We start from the raw sequence: 22,552 nt of genomic DNA on the forward strand, positions 1-22,552 counted from the left end.
CTTTATTGTAGACAGAAGAGGTTAGAAAGCTGTTTAAAGGACAGACGCTAACAGAATGTCTCATATTAACTAATACAAACAGAGATCATTTATATTCTATTCAACACATACAGCCATAGATGAGCTACAAACTTAGTTTGGTCTGAACCAACTCAGATTTAGTTCAGTTTAAACCATGAGACACCTTGAGATGCAAATGTGTTTACGTTTTGTTTCTTTCTTTTCTAGACTTCCAATTTATTGGTCATTTTAAAAGCTAACTATATGAAACTTGAAACAATTTTTTAAGTATCTTGGTGATTTTAAGGGCTGGACAAGGCTTATTATCCTTTCGTAGAAGAATTTGATCTTGAAGACCTGAGTGCATGATATAATATAATAATATGCCATATGTGTATATGCCAATATTATTATTGCTGATGTGGCTGATTACTTCCTTTTCAACATCTTGGAAAAAACGACCACACTGCTATCTTCACCACTGCTTCTTTGCTTCAGTTAAACTTCCCACAATTTTGTGACCCTATCACTGTCGTATGACCAAACAGAGACCACATGACCGACCTCCTGTCTCCAGAAGAAAATGGTAACAAGAAGGAAATAAATACCATCAACATTGACCCAGTTTTATTTATCTGACCAATACAATACGTTAAAGAAAATACTAATATTGGCCGATATTAGTCTTGAAAAAGAATTAAATAAGGTTTAGCAAAGGTTCCTTCTAAAAAAGAACTTTGTGCTATTGTCATATGATATCAAAATGGTTTCACATGTAGGAAAGTTCTTGCTGACAGTCACTCAGAACTTTAAGTTGCAAGGTTCAGTTTTAGTGAAGGAGGCCTTAATAAAAACATCCAGCAAATGCAGCAGGTTGGGAGTTGGTTGGTGAGGGAGTGAATCTGCTGAATACTTTTTTTAATGGCCTTAAAGGGAGAAAACAGACAGGGAGAAAAAGGCTGGTGAAATGTTGTTTTACTTGAACACTTGTTCTGTGTGATCTGTGTGAAGATTTTTTTTCTGATGCAATCTATGTGTGCATTTGTTGGATGGGATTACTCCCAAGTTCTACCTCGGAGAAATAATGTAATAAAATGAAATGAATGAAAAAAAAAAGTGGACTGAAAACATAAAAGTTCATCTTCGTCCTGCAGTTTAGGCATAATTTCATAATGATCTGCAAATTGTCATCATTTACTCTCAACTTATTCATAGATTCTCCACAACCCTCATTTCTTTTCAGGAGAAACAGAACATGTTGGGTTAGTACAGTTTCCATCCTGAAGCTCTGCTGCAGGTTCAGCTCAGTGTTAGAAAGCTTTGGGTTTCACTAAAGCTCAACAGCCACAGTTCATGGGTGGAATCTTTAAACATTCAGAAGCATGAAAGTTATTGGTAAAAGTTTCTTTTCTGTACTCTCTCCCCTCCCAGTTGAATAGTTCAACAAAACAAATAACTTTAAAAGTGTGAATTCATTGTAGATTTTTTTCTAACCCACACAGAGTCACTATCATACATATTTAGTATAGGGCTTGTTAAGAAAATAAATTTAAAATATGCTAGTTTTAAAACTTAACGACATGTACAATATTATATAAAATTAGCGTTTTAAAATAAGAAAATTTAGTTCTAAATTGCCTCCATGGTCCAGTGGGCATCTCATTTGTAGGATGTTTATATTAAATTTAACACAATAACTTGAATTAAAATAGTTTAGTTTTAGTTTTCTATAATTTAAAACAGTTCTTAACCTCTCTGTGGACTGAGCAGGCATTCACTGGGGGCCGTGGTTGTTTGTGTAAGTTTAACCTTTTGACCATCTTGATAAGATTTAAACAGCTGGTGTAAAACTGAATGCAACGTAGAATATCTGTAAAACACATAATCTAATTTGTGATCTCTCCTAGTTGTTAACATGTCTTGATTGAAATAGCCTAATTATAGTTTTCGGATTAATAAATTATTCTGCCCTATTGACCTTTATGTTACCTGTAGTTACAGCAGATTGTCTGCTAAATCTTCTGATCTGCCCTGTGTCTGTCTGGGAAAGAATCAGGAGAAGTTCCAGCTTCACACTGATCTGTGAAAGGCCATAAAACAGCAGGAGTTCAGGCCAGGAGAGGAGAAGCTCTGCTTCCGCTTTCTTTAGATAAAGGAGACAATTGATGTTTGATCTTGAAAACAAATTGCAGGGAGTTTCTAACTTTTAAGAGGGTCAGACATTTTGGACGTCTCCAGATCATTAGGTTGTGATGCTGGTTTAGTTTCTTTGGACCAGGAAAAGGCTTTTGACAGAGTTGAGCACCGTTACCTGTGGAAGGTGCTTGAGAGGTTTGGTCTCGGCTCTGGATTTATTGCCAAGATTATGGTTCTATATGAAAACATTGAGAGTGTACTGAAAGTTAATGGTTGTCTGTGTAAACCTTTTAGAGTTTCAAGGGGTGTTCGACAAGGTTGTTCTTTGTCCGGAATGCTATATGCTCTGTCTATTGAACCACTGTTAAAAAAAATTAGGTCACATAATGAAGGACTGGTTTTACCAGGGTGCAATGTATCTTTTTCTTTATCCGCTTATGCCGACGATATCATTGTTATTGTCAAAAATCAAGATGAAGTGAATAATTTAGGTAGAATTGTTGATCTTTTTTCAAAATTATCAGCCGCTCGTGTCAACTGGGCTAAGAGTGAAGCTCTGGCAATAGGAAGTTGGTTTTGTGGGCTTCCTCAACTTCCAGGTAGATTGAAATGGAAAAGAGGGGGTTTGAAATATCTTGGTGTATATTTGGGAGATGAGAACACAGAAAAAAAGAACTGGGAGGGAGTGATGGAGAAAGTAGAGGGAAGGTTAAAGAAATGGAGATGGTTGTTACCACAGATGTCTTATAGAGGGAGAGTGCTCATCATAAATAATTTAATTGGCTCGTTATTGTGGCATAAATTAGCATGTATGGAACCACCTGTTGGATTACTTAATGGAATTCAATCTTGTATGCTTAATTTCTTTTGGGATAACAAACATTGGGTATCTCAGGCAGTGCTCTTCTTACCCAAAGAGGAAGCTGGGCAGGGGTTGGTGCATCTAGAGAGCAGAACTGCCACGTTCAGGTTACAGTTTATTCAAAAATATCTAATGGGGAGGGAGGAGGATGTTTTTTGGAAACCAATAACAAGTATGGTTTTGAAAAGAGTAGGAGGTTTTGGTTTAGATGGTTCATTGTTTTTACTAAACTGTAAACTGCTGCATTTGTATGAAATGTCAACGTTTTACAAAAGTGTGTTTAGAGCTTGGACACTTTTCGAATGGAAAAGACTGGAACCAACGGTGTCTTTGTTTTGGCTTTTAGAAGAACCTTTATTTTTTGAAGCACGTTTGGCTTTAGAAGGTGAAGTTGGATTATCTAGAAAACTGCTTCAGAATAAAGTTCTGAAATTAAGACACCTTGTGGAAACGGCTGGACCAGAACTTCAAAACGCAGAGGCGACAGCTTCCCTGCTTGGGACAAAATCAATTCGAGTCATGAAAACTATTTTAGACCGGTGGCTCGGAGAATTGACTTTGGATGAAAAACAGATGCTGGTGGACTGGTCTAATGGAGAAGAACTCCCTGATTCTACGGATCCTTTTCCAGAGATGGGTCTAAATATTGATTTCTCAGATTTGACAGGGCCTCTTCTGCTCAATCAAAAAAATTTATATTTTTGCATATTGAATGGGAAGTCTTTTTACAAATTGGTTGTTCAAGGATTAAATAAGAAACAATTAAGTGGAAGAACTGATACTGTTTGGAGAGATAAGTTCAAAGTAGGAGATAACCAGAAACCTATATGGAGGGTTTTTTATAAGCCCCCTTTGAGTAAGAGGGTAAGTGATTTACAGTGGAGGATTCTGCACGGTGCTGTGAGTGTTAACAGTTTTGTGTCAAAATTTAAAAAAGACACAAGTGAACTTTGTCCCTTCTGTGAAGAAATAGAAACTACTTTTCACATGTTTCTTGATTGTAAACGACTCTCTCCATTGTTTTTGTTGTTGAAAGATGTTTTTAAAAAATGTGGTGTCTATTGGTCTGAAATAGCTTTTATATTTGGTGCGGGTTATACAAAAAAGGAAGCTAATAAGTGGAAGTTGTTAAATTTTCTTATTGGACAGGCAAAATTTTCAATTTATATTAGCAGGAAAAATAAATTAAATGGAATCATGGGGGAAAAGGTTGACAAGATGTTTATTTTGATGGTAAAGAACAGAGTAAAAGCAGAATTTATGTTTTTTACAATGATGAATAACTTAACAGACTTTTTGTCATTGTGGTGCTTTAATAATGTTGTGTGCTCCGTGAGTGATGGAAAACTAGTTTTTAATTCAATGTTTATGTGAATGTTTAAAGTAAATAATGCTGAAATGTACTGTTTTTGAAAAATAAATGTGTTGTTAAAAAAATCAAAAAATCTTTCTTTCTTTCTTTCTTTCTTTCTTTCTTTCTTTCTTTCTTTCTTTCTTTCTTTCTTTCTTTCTTTCTTTCTTTCTTTCTTTCTTTCTTTCTTTCTTTCTTTCTTTCTTTCTTTCTTTCTTTCTTTCTTTCTTTCTTTCTTTCTATTTGTCTCAGATAATTGAATGTCTGTTTTAGTGTGTTTGAAGTGTCTGTGCTGTGATTTCTGTCCCAATGATTTCTGATAGTAATCTCATGAAACAAAAGAAGATATTGTGTTCATTCTTATTTTGAAGTTGCTGCTTTTCTCAATCTGTGAAGGTCCTAATATCAAAGAAAGTACTAAAAACAATAAAAACTGTAAAATAACCCTTTAGTGAAACATCTTCAGGTAGCGCCAGAGATTTTTAGCAGTAAGCAGTAAAGGCTGTAACGTTGTTTGTCGCTATGGTTTGTCAGTTCTGTTTTTGCTCTTTTTCTGCAGGCGTAGACGCCAACTTCTAAGGTTTTCTTATTCTCTTTATCCTTCTTTCTCATCTCTATTCTTATCTACTCCCTTTTTAAATGTTTCCCTTTCCTTCCCTTTCCATCGCTGTGTATTTGAAATAAACTCAACACCCCAAACCCCAATGTGGCTCACTAAAGACAAAACACAAACAGATTAGAGGGGTCTGTGGCCTGACTAACCCATTATTATCAGAAGAAGCTTGACCATGCAGGACTCTGAATGTTAATAAGCTGCTCAAAAAGAAACAATGACTGTGCCATTAAAGTTCTGGAATACTCCATAAAGCCCTGAGCCTGGACTATTCTGAAGAGCTGAATCCATGCAGGAATTCAACTATCTTAGTAATGAACACCAATCAGAGGGGTCAGATGTCGGTGGTATCACCTCAGTGGTGGAGGAGCAGATTTCAAATGAACATCAAACAAAGTATGAGTAAGGGTGCATGTAATCATACTGGAGCCTCTGATTGTAATTTTGCTCTTTTGTAGATTAGAGAAAATCCACAGTAAGTTCAGGCTGGTTTACCCAGTTCTTGTTTTTGAACATCCTGTGATGTTGGGCCTGGAAAAAAAAAATCTGTCCCCAGATTCCCCATTTGAATCCCTAGATTAATATGAACACCATTCTGTACTTTCCAGAAGCCCTTTGTGTTCTTTGTGGTGTCTCTGTAACACCAGAGAGACAAAAACTGACTTTTTTTTAATTTTTAGTCCTTTTCATCCTCTTCATCACAGGATTTTATTACAGATGTCCTCATGCACAGGGGAAGAGTAGCTCCAATTAGGGAGAGGTTTTGCTTGGAAAGTCATTCTAGCAGAAGTTTGACAGAACCACAGGTGTTGATTATCCACCACGTCCTCAAAGAAAGAAACATCCTTGGCAAAATGGGCAGACAAAATTAGACTTTGATACTTGTGTTTGCATTAAAATCATACTTTTATTATTATGCTGCTAAGCACAGAATAACTAACAATAAATTCAGCCAGTCTGAGGTTTGATGTGTCCACAGACAACCATTCGTTGAAAGACAATGTTTTGGGTATTGAGAGCCATCAGCTCTGTAGGATGCAAACAATTTAATATTTGAGAGTGACTCACCAGGAGACTGACCCCATTCTGACCAAGACGCTCCAAAGAAATAAATAACCCTGGCTGCTGGGATCTTTTTAAAGATGCAAAAATATTGCTTCGGTTCTGTTCCCATCTTTGACTTCTGAGTGCAGAGCACTGACTTTAAGAAAAATCTCTGGCATAGTGCAGGACTGACTGTCTTTTTCCTAGAGATTATTCTACCTCTTTTTGCCAAATGAATAAGTTACTTTGCTTTGGGTAGAACTGGGGATTTGTCAAGGTGAAAGCAGTTATGAATAGTTCCAAATACCAATCAGACCACCGACTAAAATCTTTAAGCCTCTGCTAGAAAGCAGAAGACTGGCATATATTCACATTCCAACCCGCTCAGGATTGTAAACACATAAGGTTTGGTCATGGATGCTGCCGGGACATTTCTGACACTTTTCCAGCCATTTGTGTTCTAAAGTCCCATTTAAGCATTCAAAGAATGAATCCCATTTTATTTCTGTTCCTTTTGTATTTTCTGATTGAAACTCACAGAGTGGCAGATAAATATTCCGCAGTTAAATGAAATACTCTTTCAGAGACATCATGCTACTAAAGATTCCTTGTACATACACAGACTTGTCAACATGTCATGTTGTCATGACAATGCTTATCAAGCAAGCTGATGATGCTGGCAGACGTGTTTTACAAAAGTGGACAATTATGTTTCTAACACAGCAATCAGATTAGATATTTCTCTTAAAGTAAAATGTTTTTCCAAAGAAATGTGTCTGTATTTCACCTATTCTACCTGCTTGTTAAAATATAACAACAGCAAACAATTGACTTTATTTTATTTATACCTTAATCTCTTTAAAAATTGATTGGTTCCTCTCTGCTGTTACCACAGGCTCCCTCAGTATATATATATATATATATATATATATATATATATATATATATATATATATATATATATATATATATATATATATATATATATATATATATATATATATATATTTTTTTTTTTTGTCATAGTACCCCCAAGAATTTAAAACTACTTTCACCCCTGGATGTAAGGCCTCTCCAGCCTGCTGTGGGTCTGACCCGGGGGTCTCCTCCCAGATGACACAACTCCTCAGCTGTCACTGAGCTCAGCTAGCATACGGAGGATTCTCATTTCAGACACTTCACATCTTGTTTCTGCAGTTATGATCCACACCATATGGCTATACGTAGTGGGGAAAATAGGTGGATTAAGAAATCTGTGGAGCTTTTTCTGCATTACTGCAAAAAAACAAACAAATAAAAAAAACACACGATATTATAACTCTTTGACAAAATACCTAAATCTCTTTCACATAAGACTTCCAGGAGGGATACAGATGGTTTTTTACTGCTCTATTGGAATCCTAAAAAGCCGAGATTGAGCTCAGGTGTTTTTTTCTACCAGATAGAAACTATAACCAGCTGCAGCGCTGTGTGTTTTGAATTTAATGGAGAAAACTGGACCAGTGTTCATTAACGCACTGATTGTTCTCTGCATCAATGCTTCTCAAAGCGCAAAGCCATTTTTTCACAAGCTGTTTCGTATTAAAACTGAACATTTAAAGGACATTCAGAAAGCTTTTAAAATAATAAATTTGTACCCCTTGATCGATGGCTTGATAAAAGCCATCGATCAATAAAAGCCATTGATGTGTAAACTCTTGATGCACCTTTTTCTTCCTTTTTATTATCAACATGTCTGAGACCTTGGAGGAGTGAGCATTTCCAGCCAGCAGCTCATATCCATAACAGCACCGGTAGGAAGAGTTATTCTTGTCTGCTTAAACAAGGAGGTGAGAAATAATCTATTTCTGTTTTTCATTTTGCCAAATGGCCCAAACTCCAGCTGTGGCTGTTTGATGGGGTTTCTTTGCTGCAAATTGCTGAATAAGATGCCAGCGTCTCCTCTGAATGATGAATCTCATGTAGCTGTTTACACCCTTCGCTGCCATGATTTTGAATGACTTATCACGTGAACAAATTTATTCACTTGTGATTTTAATTTGTTTTGTTTTGTTGCATTTTTTTCAATGTCAGCAGAATATAGACAAAGACCTGCTCACATTTGTAATGGAGACACAGCTGCTGTGAATTTTACTGTTTTTGATGAATGTACACAATCTGTTTTGTACCATTTTAATGGAATAAGTTAGCTTCACAATTAGAAAAAAAAAAATTACCGTCCTAACAGATTTTTCAGATGGGTGACATCCATTTTATTAATCAAAGTCCTGAAATTTGCGAGACATCACAAATTATTAGTTTCAAAAATGACCTGCATAACAATGGAAAGCTTCATTTATTTCCTGAGGACTGACCCAAGATCAGCCTGTACATGAGGAATGACTGAGGACATGAAGTGAGGTACAGAGGAAAAACACTCTCCCAAACTGTAATGATAAACTTCTGTCAGATATGATTCAATCCAATTCAGAGCAATGTCCTCGAACATTAACCACTGTTCAAGTCATGACAATATTTTATCATTTAAGATTCAGAGAAAGTTATCAAAACTTCTCAGAGTTGTTTTTGTGCTGTGACATGCTTTACAAATAAATGGAACAATTTTATCAGGAACATTCTCTAGTTAATTAAAAGCTTCTTTCTCTTACAAAAAAAGACAACAGCGCTTTTCAACCTGTAAAAGAGAAATAAAACTACTTAAGGCCTCGGCCATTAGTGCTGAAAAGCAGCAGGAAGAATGTAAAGTTGTGAATAAAATTAAAAGTCTGATTTTTGGAAAACAAAATTAAAAAGATTTTTATGTGCAGGTTCAATAATGCAAACATCAACATCCAGGTCATATAACACTGCACTTAAGGTGCATTCACACCAGCCCACATTTGGGCCCCTTAAATAAAACTCTGCTTCTGTTGCTTAGAAAGTCAATTTTTTTTGGTGAGGTGTGAATGTGTAATCGAACTCTGATGTGGACCAAAAAAGCAAAATCTAGTCCACCTAAAAACCTACTTTGGTTTAAGTAAACCCAGTTCTAATGCAGAACAGCAAGCAGACTGGAGACCACTCCAATACCAGGAAGAGGACGATAGTGCAAAGCATTCTGGGTAAATACATCTTTCTCTTCGAGAGAGAAATGTGGTTTAGAAATTCGGAAAATGCTAAAATTTGAAGTCACTCCATTTGTTTACATTTTGTGAAGAAGGAAGTTGCGCTCAGTGTCTTCTGCAGAAGTTCTTGTGTTATTTTCTTCAGTGGTTGTTGGTGCAGTGCTGCCCACAGGTGAGGGGGGTAAGCACATTTTTCAAAGGATTTGGAAAGCCAACCACACCAGCTGAAAATGTAACAAATGTAATTTTGGTTCCCAACTGAACTGAGTCTACTGAACTATCAGGGGTGAAAACGCCTTTAAATGAATCGCTTAGCAATGGCTGGATGGAACTGATGAGTTGCTTTGGAATCAAAGCTCAGAGGAACCCAATTTACCGCTCAAAATGATGAAACAGATGATGAATTTCAAGTAGCTGAATTCTCAATCACTGAAGTTTGTGTCCTCAGAGAAAATGAAGGTTCTGAAAGGTTATATAAGCCTGAGTGACAATGTGTCAAACATTGATAGAAGAAGTTGAACAAAGATTAAGAAAACCAAAGGAACAACTCAAACAGAGGAGGAGGTTGAAGCTCATGTGGACAAAGTAGATGAAATAAAATCACAAAGCTCCATAAGTGGGAAAAAAATATCCATTACGAAAAAAAAACGTCAGATGTGGAGTTCAGGCTTGTTCTCCTTCTGTTGATACAAAATCATTTGTTCCATAACAATGAAACTGAGAGACATGGAAAAGGAAATGTTCTGATCCAGCTGTGAGGCCAAAAGAACATCCAGCATCTTAACAGTTACATTGTATGCCTGCAGCTAATAAACATCATGTCAACAATGTACCAATATACCAAGAGAGAACACAACAAAACATGCAATGGGATGTTTTTTTTCTGTAGCTTGATGTCACAGGTGCATCAAAGCTTTGCTTCTCATTAATTGTTTCACAGCACCACTGCTACCAAGATAACATTGGGAGTTGACTCACCATGACAATTACATTCTTAGGAGGTTGAGCTTGCCTTGGTGTGGTCTAACAGAAGTGAAGCTGCCATGCGCCGGCTCCGCCAGGCCCTCTGACCACCAGCAGGATGCAGGGCAGGTGAAGTGCCGTGCCCAAGGACACAATGACTTAACCAGACGTAGCGAGGGTGTGAGCCAACAATCCAAACTTACAAAACCATTGCCACCATTTACTGAGCACTGTTACATTTTATTGACGTAATAGTGATGGGGATATTTTCTTGTTATACTCAGTCACTTAGTGTGAACCGGATTTCAATCAGCCTACCTTAGTGTGGTTGCAAATCATTTGACCATTTTGTGTGCCCATGTTCTGAAAGCTACTTCCTGCTGGATAAGGCACCATGTCAGCTCAAATCATCTCAAGCTGGTTTTTCAAACACTAAACTCTATTGTACTCTAACGGCTTCCACAATCACCAGATCTTTATCGAACAGAGCATCTTTGAAATGTGGTGAAATTCAAGATTGGCATCATAAATGTTAAGTCTACAAATCTGCACCAGCTGCATGATGCTATAATGTTGATATAGATCAAAGTTTCTATGAAACGTTTCTGAACCTTTGATAAATGTTTGCCATGAAAAAGTAAAGAAGAAAATAGTCTGAAAACTGTTTATACCAAATTCTGTCTAAAACAGAAGCGGATCAGGTTATTTTTTACTGTTTTGGATTAATGGACTGCCTGAAGTTAGTTTCAGTCCTCATGCTGAGTTGGAGGTAGAGCTGGAAACAGCCAGAGCACAGGTGCAGGTTTTGGATAAGTTCGAGCTCTCAAAATTTCTGACTCGCTGAGAGCACATTAAGTACCCACATCCTTTTAGCCACTGCTTTTCTCTTCCTGTCCTTCATAAGCAAACTATGGACAGGCGTTTCCTCAGACACTTTTCCAAATGATTATGGAAAAACAGAAAAGCTTTTCATGTCTATTTCAGTGGTTGTGCATGCATGTAATGGAAAAACGAACACCATGTGTGTTTGCGTGCGCGTGTGTGTGTGTGTGTGTGTGTGTGTGTGTGTGTGCACGCGCACGTGCATGCGCATGTGTGTGTGTGTGCGTGCGTGTGTGTTTCATCCGCTCTTGAGACCAAAAGGCTGCAGAGATGGGAATGACTGAAAAAACATAACTAGCAAGGTAAAGTAGACTAATACATAGTGGACTTTTAATTTTTTTTTATATTCTGATCTGGAATTTTAACAGCTTACATCCTCTGAGTGTTAAACTCTGTGAGTGTGTCAAAAAGACTAAGCCACCCACAGCCTCCAGAGGTTCATCAACCCATCCCTGCGTCTGGCCTGGCAGCCTGGCCAGAGCCTAAGCTTTGGATTATTTTGTTTATCCCTCACCCAGATCTGGACACACATAATCAGAGCAATAGCAGAATCTCATGGCAAACCCAAATACATTGTTTTGAGAAAAGAAAGATCACAAGATGAGCTTTGCACACTTATTTTAAGGCAATTAGGGATCTATTGATACTTAGATTTTCACAGTTGTCCTGATAACCTTGGCCTAAAGTATAAAGTATAAAAATAAAAACTCAATTATAGAACTTTTTCTTACCACCATTCTGTTGTGGAAACAATAATAAAATGCAAATATATTTGCATATGATTTCCACAACAGAATGGCAGTAATCATACAAACATCATGTTTATGATTAGGCTGCGACTGCATGTTTTTAGTCTTGATTTGGCATAAATGCAAGTTTCATTCAAGAAGACATTTTGTCTTCTCTGTAAAAAAATTGAAATTTTTCTTTATATCAAAATTTAGAATTACCTCCAGCAAGCAACTGTTTCTCATTAGCTGAGGGTTCAGACCCTCTGTATGAAGCAAAATGTAGAACAAGGGATGGTTTTCTACCAGGCTAACATTATCATGACCGGATTGCAGAAGTGGAAAGGATTTCCCTTGATGAACATGGGAGGACTGTTGAGATCCAAAGCAAGGCCTAATTTTATGTTGAACATTGAATCTCAACATTATGGCTTTCTATTTCATAAATATGGCTTTGAATCTCATAATTTTCCCTTTGAAGGTTGAAATTATGGCTTTGTATCTCAAAGTCATGACTTTAAGAGCCGAAATTATAATTTTCTGTTGGAGTTTTATTTCTTCTTTCATTGCAGAGCAAGCTTCCATTACAGTGTCCCCTGGGGAGTCTAAAAAACTCTTTTAAATGTTTTAAAGCATGTTTTTCCAATGTCTCAAGACGAATTAAAACTCTTAATGGAAAAAAAAGCATCCTAAAAGGAGATGCTTGAAAGACTGGCTGATTCGTGCACTAACACGTTCAAACTGTAGGTGGCGCTACTAATCTGATTTCGTCCTACGTTCGATATCGAGAAGAAGAACAGAAGCTCTTCCATGGAAACAAGGGACGCCAGTCTGCTGGTATGAGTGAGCGAATGGTTAAAACAAGATGAACCTGGTTATATTGTGTTGTTCGGTAGATGATGAATTGTTCAGAGGTTAGGAGATTTCCGAATGAATCCCAAGAAAGCGCAATATGCAGCTAAAACTAGCTACTATCGGTTTAACTGCACGCTAGCTTAGGATGTTTCTCCTGTGTGGTAAAAACCAAAGAAGAGGAACATGTAAAGGGAAAAAACGACTGACGACGTAACGGCCAGAAAGGGTTCGGACAGCTCATGAGAACCAGCTGAAATATGTGGAAAGTAAGCGGTCGGAGTTCGGCTCTGAACCGGGCAGAGGCGCTGCTGTCAGGCAAGAGGAGCAGCACAAGAGACGGAGGAGGCTCCACACAGGACTCAACCACCAAAACACAGGTGTGCATCCACAGTCCGGAACGTTTTGAAAATGTGTTTTCATCGAAGTCATGGCGCTTCGAAAAGAATATAGATATTCATACTAGAAAGATGTGGATAGTGAATTATGCAGTCATACTAATAATTATTTGTAAACATGTCCTTTGCATAATCCATGAGTAATTTTTTGCTTCCACCTGAATATCATCCTGGCTGCTTCACTTTAGACATATCTAGGAACTTAAGAAGCCATACCACACGAAAAAAAACAAACTCTTGCATCTCAAGGTCTTGAATTACAATTGTTCTGTGTGTAAGGTATCAGCAGGAGCTGAAACTAGAACGACCAGTGGGATCAGATCCTCACATCAATGTAATGATGATGTAGGAATCATCATTACATTGAGGTTGAGGTGTTTAAATTTACTTGTAAGAGCAAACAAAATAAACCACAAATACAAAATAAACCACAAATACAAACTGCAAATTGAAGACTTTGGTGACATGCTGTCACCAATAGGAGAAAAAAAAAATATCGCTGTTCACTTTTATGAAATAAAAAAAGAAAAAGAAGTGACTAAATATGCCAACAAAGTCACAAAGTTGGGAACAGTGCTCACCCGGGTTACTATTGGAAAATGGTGAGTTTTTATGACATGGAAAATAATAAAACTAGTACAGTCAGAGTTATTGTTGAACTCTGCTATTGTTAGCACCATTTTCAACTTATTGAACTTGTTTACATTTGCAGAAACTGGAAGCTAGTGCTATTAATTGAAGGTCATCTGGTCAATTTCTTTCCACATACTGTTAGGGACATGTATAATCCTCTGATCTAACTGGTCATGCTAATTGTAAAATGTTAATATTTTATTTATGACAGTAAAAATGAAACAAAATGTAAATATTTAATTCTACATCTCTGCTGTAAAACTGCGTTTTGACAGAGATTAGAACACAAATAAATTTGCTGCATCTCCCGTTGTGTCTAGGGAGCCTCCTTCAGAGCTGGACCTGTTCCTTCAAACAGCCACAACTTGTTCTCTGACCTCAGTGACCTCTCCTCAGAGACCTCTGCTTCTAAACAGACTGCTGAATCTGCCAGACTTGCTAATACACAAGAGAACCTTGAGATAAAAGGAGATTCAACCCAGGTGAGTTATAGTGATGTCATCATTAAATACAGTTGAATGTCATGGGAAATATAAAGAGACATTTTTGGTTCCCCTTGCGAAGAGGTGTTCAAATTTACCTCTTACAATCTAGAAGAAAAACAGTAGTGTGTTGGGGACCAGCTGTAAATCAGGTCCTCTCCTGGTCACCAGGTATCCGTAACAACCATTATGTTCTATCTGAGTGCTAAGTGTTTTTTCTTTTTTTGATTGATTGATACAAGAATTAAGAATTTTTTGTCTTACTGTTACAAACATAATCATATACAGTTTGCTTTGGACAGATGTAATTAAGCTTTAGGGCGTAAACTCTCCATGTGGGTTTAGCATGAACAATGGATCACGCTCACTGTTGAGCATATCTATGAAAGAGTGCCTTTCAGTCTATTTACCATTTAACCGAGTCCTAATCTTTGGTCTGATTCTTTTGCTGTAGGATCTCAGGCCTCAGAGGTCACTGGCAGAAGGGAGCAGGTTCCTAAAGAAGGCTCCAAAACCAGCTAACAGCAGCCACTCGCCGGTCAGCAGGAACCTAGCACAGGCTGTGGTACAACCAAGGTGAACTCCTGTTGCTATAAAAGGTCTATAAAAGGTCTAACTAGATTGTCAATTGATCTATTTTGGGATTTCTTTGGTCAGATGTGTGTCATCCTCCCAGCGTGGCTCTCAGGCTCCTGCCTTGCGTAGGCTAGCTGATATCGAGAGTCGTGTCCGGAGCCGCAAGCAGGAGCTAGAACAGGCTAAGAATGCCTCGGCAGCTGTCCTCAGTCCAGCCTCGGATGTGGAAATGGCACCAGAAGCAGCCGTCCAGATCAGGGAGGCCTCTGCGGCACTGTCAGCGCAGTTCGACACTGAAAAGAGCCAGAGGGAGAACCGTTTCCTCAAAAAGAAAAACCGCAGCAGCTCTGCTCCCCCCGAGGCAACAAGACATGCTGCTGCTGGCGTCGGGTTCAGATCAAGAGCCGGGGATGCTGTTGAACTTTCTGGGGGGTTGGAGAGGAAGCCAAGGAGACCAATGAGCGGTGTGAGTCTGGAAAGTGATGAAGAAGACATGAGGAAACTGCTTGGAGACTCAGTAGAATCGATCAGCATGTCTGGACCTGGGAGATCTTCATCTGTGAAAAGACCACACAGGGTATGTCTGCTTTCACTTTGTCTAATTTAATCTCTTTGAGATAATTCAGCTATAAAACCCTCTGGAAAAAAATCTGTCTTTATGTGTTTATGGTCAACTTTAAATATGTGACTGTTTGCACAGGTCAGTGTTAGCCCCGCCCACAGCCTCTTGACTTTATTGGACGATTTGACGGACAATGTTATTTCGTGGTAATTCTGCAGCAACAGGAATTATGAAATATTTAATTATATATTTAATAAATTATCTACATTGGCTATTGTAAGTTTGCATTTTAATGATTTAATGACATATTTAATAAATTAAGTGTTTATTAAATGATTTAGCCATTTTTAAACAAATTTACTTATTTCTTGGTAGATTTAAATAATGATTTATGGATGTATTTATTTGATAATTTTGTTCCCTTTGGCCCTCCATACTGCTGCTCTCTTATGGAAAAAAAATATAATTTTGGTCAATATTAAAAATATTCTAAACTATTGCTTACTGAAAAAAAATTATTTCACTTAAAAAACAGCAAATTGCATTAAACATTACATGTTCTCTGAGACATTCTTGTATAATGTAATATTTATTCAAATGTAGATTTTTATGTAAATATTAAACAGATCCTCTTCCCACTACTCAGTCTTGGTGTGGAACATGTCAAACTAATAATAATAATGGAAAAATACTTGTTTATTTGCTTTTGTGATCATTTGGATCAAAATTGAACAATTCATTTGATTAATTAAGCTCTATTACTTACCAATTTCCAAAGAATTTGAAGTCAGCTATTCTTCAGTTTATACAAGTGAAAACTTTACCAGGAGTGGGTTCACTACAGGGTCAGTCTGTGAAAAGATAAAGGTCTGATGCTGAGCACAGCAGCAAACTTCCATGGGAACAGGATAAAACAGATGGATGAGAGTGCTGAATAAGCCAGCTGAGGTCTGGACCCCAACCTTACTGAATCAGTGGAGGGGGACCTGGAGACGCCGCCGCCTGAACGGGGGGCCACTAACCTCAGTTACCTGAAGCAACAACAGAAAGAGAAAGAGAACTGCTGCAGACGTCCTCCACAGCAATGTCATAGACTCATACAGTCACAACGGAGACGGTGAAAATTACACATTCATGGAGTTAGTTGTTTTTTTTTTTGAGATAGTAAAATGTTAAAAGGAGTGATTTTTAAACCGAAAATTTTGGATTTTTTTATTTATTTATTTTTTATCTGGGTTTTTTCACTGAATCCATCAGGGGATTTTGATGAAGCTGTACTGCTCTGAAAACCTGAGCGGATTTAAAAGCCTGGCTGTTTTTTCCTCTCATGCAGACACTCAGCAGTCCCAGTGAGGAGGATGAAAGGCAGGCTGCTGCCCACCCTTCACCGCCCTCTCCTTCCTGTCACAGCTCTCCGTTCCGATTCACTGGCCAGGCCCAGGCCCAGTTCAGTCCTTCGGCGCTGTCGCCATCACCCCCTTCCCCCCACTGCCCCTCCACCACCCCAGAGAGGCAGGGCTCCGCTCAGAAGGCAGAGGGTCCGCAGCACTGCCACTCATCCTCGTCAAGCCATGCTGAAGTGCTTTCTCTGGAGGAGCTGTTCCCTGTGGGGCCGGGATCTGAGCATCCACACAGTCGCATGAGTTCAGCTTCTTCAGAAGGTAAGAGGGGCCCATCAGGGGAGGAGAGCAGCTTTACCCCTTAGTTTGACTGAAAGCAGAGAAGGTCAGAGATCAGTAGGCTTTAACATTATTCTTGTCCCTCTTCTTCTCATGCATCCTAGAAGGCCCAGGAGGTACGTCCATTTTTCCTCTGCAGAACCAACACACTGTGCCTGGTGGATTATTAGTGTTTTGGAGACGTTTTGTTCTTCTAGAACAGCTGGATTTGTTCTTAAAATTAAACGAGCCCTATTAATTATTTATACTTCTGAGCTCAAGTGATTGGACTAGATTTTATTTAGGAGTATCAGAGTAAAAGGGGGTTGAATTAAGTCTATACAAAATATCATGATTACAATGTTTTCACAGTGAAACTGTGTATAATTTTATTTTTGCAAAGGATTGTTTAGGATGCAACAATTGTTGACCAAAATACCATTTGTGATAAATAGGATTATTTAATCAGTTTGACAATGCTGAGGAATTTAAGTTATACAAATAAACAATAAAAAGTGAAATCTTCAAGAAGGTAAGGCAAGTTTATTAGTGCAGCACATATCAGCAACAAGGCAGTTAATGGTAAAAATGACAAATAAGACACAAGTTGAAAAACAGATGTTATGATGTTGCAGTTATCCTAAACAGGTGAGTTTTCAGCTTTGATTTGAAGGAACTCAGTGTTTTGTAGTTTTCTGGAAGTTTGTTCCAGATTTGTGGAGTATAGGTGCTGAATGCTGCTTCTCCATGTTTGGTTCTGGTTCTGGAAATGCAGAGCAGACCAGACCAAAATACATACTTAATGTATTGTGGTGCTAAGCCGTTCAGTGATTTATAAAATAAAATGTTTTTAAAGTCCATTCTCTGAGCTTCAGGAACTGTAGAACTAGGTGATGTGCTCTATCCTGTTGGTTTTGGTCAGAACTCCAGCAGCAGCATCCTGGATCAGCTGTAACTGGAGGATTTCTTTTTATTTTTAGGCCAACCTGTGAAGACACTGTTGCAGTAATCAATGTGACTAAAGCTAAACTCATAGATTTTGCTGAGTCATTAGTTCTTTAATTCTGGAAATGTTCTTCAGGTGATAGAAGGCCGACTTTATAACTGTCCTTATGCATCTCTACGATTCAGGTCAGAGTTCATCACTACACCCAGATTTCACTCTAATCATTAGTTTCCAGCTGTAATAGCTGAAGCTGTATGCATCGTTCCTCTTTAGGTCCAAAGATAATAACTTCAGTTTTGTTTCTGTTCAGCTGAAGAACATGGTGGTGATTCCAGTACTGTGGTTGAACTTTCCTCAGATCAGTCTCAGAAAGCATCTCACTGAAGTTACTTCAACCAAACAGGATAAAACTGCTGCCATTGTTAATAAAGAACTCAATATTTAATGGGGTGTCTTAATTTTTCCACAACTATAGAGAAAGTAAAATGTGGATTTATGTATCTGATACAAGCACCTCCATTTTCCCAATCTGAATTCAGATCACACAACATGCATTTCAGATTTTTATCAATCACACAACATCCCTCCAAAGCAGTGGTGCCCAAAGTCAGTCCTGGAGGACCGGTATCCTCCATGCTTTAGTTCTCTCCCTGGTTCAACGCACCTGGATCAAATGATGGCTCATTAGAAGGTCTAAGAAGAACACTGACATGTTGAAAAGATTGTTACTACCACCAGAGAGAGAACTGACACATGCAGGATGTCGGCCCTCAAGGACCGACTTTGGGCACCACTGCTCTAGAGATACATTAAAGTTGGTGGTTGGAACATGACAAAATATGAAAGGTTTAAGGGGTGCGTATACCTTTGCAAGACACTAAGTTCTCAAAACAGAGCTGCTAAAACTGCAAGGATGCTACATCCATCTGACACATCAGCATGCGTCAACATCTGTGGCCTCATTTATTAAGAGAAAACTATTTTCTGTTGCTTTTCTGCAGAGATCAGGGTCAATGTGATGACTCTCGATGAGCTGACTCCCTCTGAAATGCCAGGAAGACGGGTGGGAACAAAACATGTGATGGAAAATCAGTGTAATGATGTCAACTTAATCAAAAAAAAAAGCTTCAATATTAACCCATGTTAACTTTTTGTTCCAGAGCTCATTAGATTACCAAAAGACTCACTTTACTGATTTGGTTTTGGTGCCAATGCAGAATCAAAACAAAATGGCAGACGCTGTCCCTGGATCCCAAAGTAGACGCCAGCTGTCACCATGGGAGGAGGAAGAAGAGGCGGCGGTGGACTATCACAGCAACTTTGACACTGATTCTAGCGCCAGGCAGATTTCAGAGTACCTGGGAGGAGATTGTGATGAGGAAGCAGAGGTCAGATCAGAGGTGAGATCAGACGTCAGATCAGACGTCAGATCAAAGGTCACACAGGCAGTTTCCAGGACAGACGAGTCTCTCAGGAAGACGGAAGATGATTATTCCAGTACTTTCTCCAGTGTGAGATCAGAATCATTCAGCAGAAGCAGACGGAGCTTCTCTCAGCATTCAAGAAAGCACAGGAGGAGTTTCAAAGATGCAGCAGCACAGACTTGGCCTGATCCACCAGGTTACTCCTGGTCAGCAGGTCAGTCTGCGTTCTCATTGATATTTGTCAGACTGAGTTCTGGTCATGTTCATGAAGCTTTGTCTGAACCTGGGCTCTCGTTGTTCTGAAGGTATGGCTCCGCTGGACCCCATGGTTGGCAGGATCTACATGGGACCCACATATGTGGCCCCCCATGCCTTCAGTGCAGACAGGTTAGAAGGTACGTCCACTGGCCCCAGGTCAGATTGAGATGCACAACCTCACCTTTGGTGCTGAATTAAAGGGAGTTTATGGTTGTTGGGTGGGGATCAGAAACCACAGAGAGTTCTCTTCCTATGAGGTTCGACTAGATCTTTTGAAATCATCACTAACACAGAGATGATTGGTTTTCAAAAAGATGGGGGAAACCCTTAGATAGTTCATCTCTGCTGGCTGATTGTCTTTTTGAAGCTAAAGATGTGCTGCATCGCCATCTATGGGTGGACTGCTGCTTTTGCAGGTTGTCATAAAAGACTACTTTTAGTCATTGCAGCATCCAGCTTTCAGATTCCTGCTCTTCTTGTTTCATATATAAATATAGAATGCTCTTATATTCTATTCATGTTCTTTGTTGTAGCTCTATCTACTTTATTAGGCAATCCACTGTGGAGCTATGCAGACTAAGAACAGATAATATTTAAGGTAAAAACCTAAAAATCAGTATTATTTATGTATGATCTTCTCACATTTTGGCTGCTATTATTTCATTTTTTGATAAAAAAAAATTATATATATATATATATATATATATATATATATATACAGTATATAAATCTTTTTTTAAATTTCATAAGTTGTAGTCAGAGTTGCAATTTTTTATGTTTATTTTCTTTTACATACCATGGTCTTACAAAAAAGGTAAAATTGCTGCACATAACCTTCCCAAAAAAGACATGATTTTAATATACTTAATATGTAAAGTGCCAATAATATTTTCAAGTACCATCTTGAAGTAGAATCCTAAATCCCAATACAATCATGTTCTGATGAATTCTCATAATGCAAAAGAAGAATTCCAAATTGGTAACTCATATTCACATGAATTGTTTACACAGTAAAAGCAAATCCTAGGGAAAATCTTAATATGGTTTTTACAGCAGCCAAAAACATTGCCATTTAACATCACTCAAGCTTCAAGCATCTTGTAGATTTGGCTTTCAAGAGCTTTAGTAAAGTTAAATGAGAATGGGGCAATAGCGATTGGTGAAAATTCAGCCGAGTTGCAGTAATTGGTCAGATTTGCGGAAAACTTGCAATGACTTGTGAAAATTCTAAGTCTGCGCAAAATTTATGAATGATGAGTGAATTTGCATTAATAGTAGTGATCTCAAAATCCTGGAGGGGCAGATATATCACTACATATGTACTCTGTGCACTGCAAACATCAGGGCTTTTGCTATAAAGCCGGTCATAATATTGATCAGCATTGTTTTCTGGCTAATCACAGATCTGATCTGCAGATCCAATTTTGACTTATACTGTTTTTTTATGTGAAAAATTGTTAAGTTGGCAACAGTAGGGTGACCATTGTTAACCACATAAGTACAGATGTGACCCAGTGGGTGGCTCCGTCAGTCAGCCCTCTCTCTGGGCAGAGCAGAAGGGGACGGTGGCTGATTTTCAGTCCTGTGGAGGTAGATAACACCAGTGGATCATTGGTTTCACAAAACTAAGGAAAATCAGGTCGGATTTGGAACTTCATGAGTTCTGCAGAAGTCGTACAAACCAGATTTCTTTTTCACTCCATCAGCTGCGAGCATGTTGGACCCGGCTGGATTTGCTCTGAATGAAATGCTGAAGCAGCAGCTGGCCATTACCAAGCAGTTCATGGAGCGCAGTGAACACCTCCATGCCTGCCTGATGCAAAGCCTGGAACCCCCCAACTACAGATACACCACGCTGGAGGAAACCATGCGGGTCAGCCTTACACACTTGTGTCTTAAAAGAATTTGAATTAACATGAGTTACAACAATGTTTAATTTCCCTTTGGGGTCAATAAAGTATTTTTGAATGTGTTACCTTATTAGGATATTTATTTGCAATTCATGTTGTGTCTTCAAATATTTTTTAGTTAAGACAAAATAGCTTTTCCAAGGGTGGTTTTGTTTCCATCATATCTTCTGATGTTTTAGAAGTTGCTATTTCAGGTCAGTTTCAAAGTTATTTGTAAAGTTTGAGTCTAAAACTGATTATGAGCAGAATTCAATGGGATGTCTAGAACTGCACCAGCACAGGAGTGTAGATACTGCAGGTCAATGGTCTAGCATATTTTCCTTTCCATCTTCTTGATATACTCATGCCTCTGCATTATGACACGTTTGTTTGCTTAAAGCTGCAGTATGTAACCATTACAGAAAATGTTTACATATTTGTTAAAATTGTTGCCATGTCAGTGGCAACAATTATCTGTGAAATAATGTGAAAAGATCGATCTCCACCTCCTCCCTGAGCTATTACTACTGTCTGAAGAAATGCACCACTCCCCGACCAAATACAACCAATCAAAGCCAGGAGGGGCTTAGCGCTTCCAATCAAGCTCATGTATTTGCTGCTAAATGCGCTAAGGGTAAAAAAACGTTTCTCCATCATCGGTGGCCATGCTAACTAGCTTAACATTCACAATAGCCTATGCTAGCTGCAGCGTAGCAGAAAGCAAGGGGTGGGGTGATTGACAGTACCAAGACCCGCCTCCTAGCTTTGATTGGTTGTTTCTAGTTAGCACTGAGAGCAGAAAGGGGCTCGATTTTTAATTTTTTTTTCTTAGACTATTTCTCATACCATACTGACAGTTTCAACAGATACGTGAAAAATATATTTTTTATAAGTTAAATACTGCAGCTTTATGACTGTAATTCTTAGGTTAAACTTCAGAATTTGTGAATTTTTAAAGCGGGTTGATTAAACTTTGTTTTTCAGAGCATTTGCAGGCGCAGACGTCCCAAACCTCACAGGGAGAAAACATAGAGGAGGTTCTACAGGAAATGGAGGCGGAGCCAGCTGCTTCAGAAACATCCTGACCACTTACTACATATTCACTAAAACATTTTAATAATGGATTGTTATAGCAAAGAAAAAAAAATTCAACGGTTAGTTAATGCTGTTTTGCTTCATGATTTTCCATGA

The 22,552-nt window shown here is 38.3% G+C and overlaps 1 protein-coding gene across 1 annotated transcript; it reads left to right on the forward strand.

Moving 5' to 3' along the window:
- Positions 1-12,464: 12,464 nt before the first annotated feature.
- On the forward strand, positions 12,465-22,519 carry c4h19orf44 (chromosome 4 C19orf44 homolog). The gene is made up of 10 exons (XM_008407809.3): positions 12,465-12,915; positions 13,887-14,048; positions 14,503-14,624; positions 14,706-15,201; positions 16,520-16,847; positions 18,792-18,853; positions 18,951-19,428; positions 19,520-19,609; positions 21,179-21,345; positions 22,346-22,519. The coding sequence occupies exons 1-10, from the start codon at positions 12,796-12,798 to the stop codon at positions 22,391-22,393; spliced, it is 2,073 nt and encodes a 690-aa protein (XP_008406031.1). The 5' UTR covers positions 12,465-12,795; the 3' UTR covers positions 22,394-22,519.
- Positions 22,520-22,552: the final 33 nt, after the last annotated feature.

Source organism: Poecilia reticulata, chromosome 4, assembly GCF_904066995.2.
Source record: "Poecilia reticulata chromosome 4, P_reticulata-male-v2, whole genome shotgun sequence".
NCBI classification, from domain to species: Eukaryota; Metazoa; Chordata; class Actinopteri; order Cyprinodontiformes; family Poeciliidae; genus Poecilia; species Poecilia reticulata.

Bases quoted from the DNA above. Each gene is read 5' to 3' on its own strand.
- c4h19orf44 (XM_008407809.3), top strand. From the start codon at position 12,796: ATGTGGAAAGTAAGCGGTCGGAGTTCGGCTCTGAACCGGGCAGAGGCG. The intron at 16,848-18,791 runs GTAAGAGGGGCC...GCTTTTCTGCAG, and splicing joins GAGTTCAGCTTCTTCAGAAG to AGATCAGGGTCAATGTGATG. The intron at 18,854-18,950 runs GTGGGAACAAAA...TTTTTGTTCCAG, and splicing joins CTGAAATGCCAGGAAGACGG to AGCTCATTAGATTACCAAAA.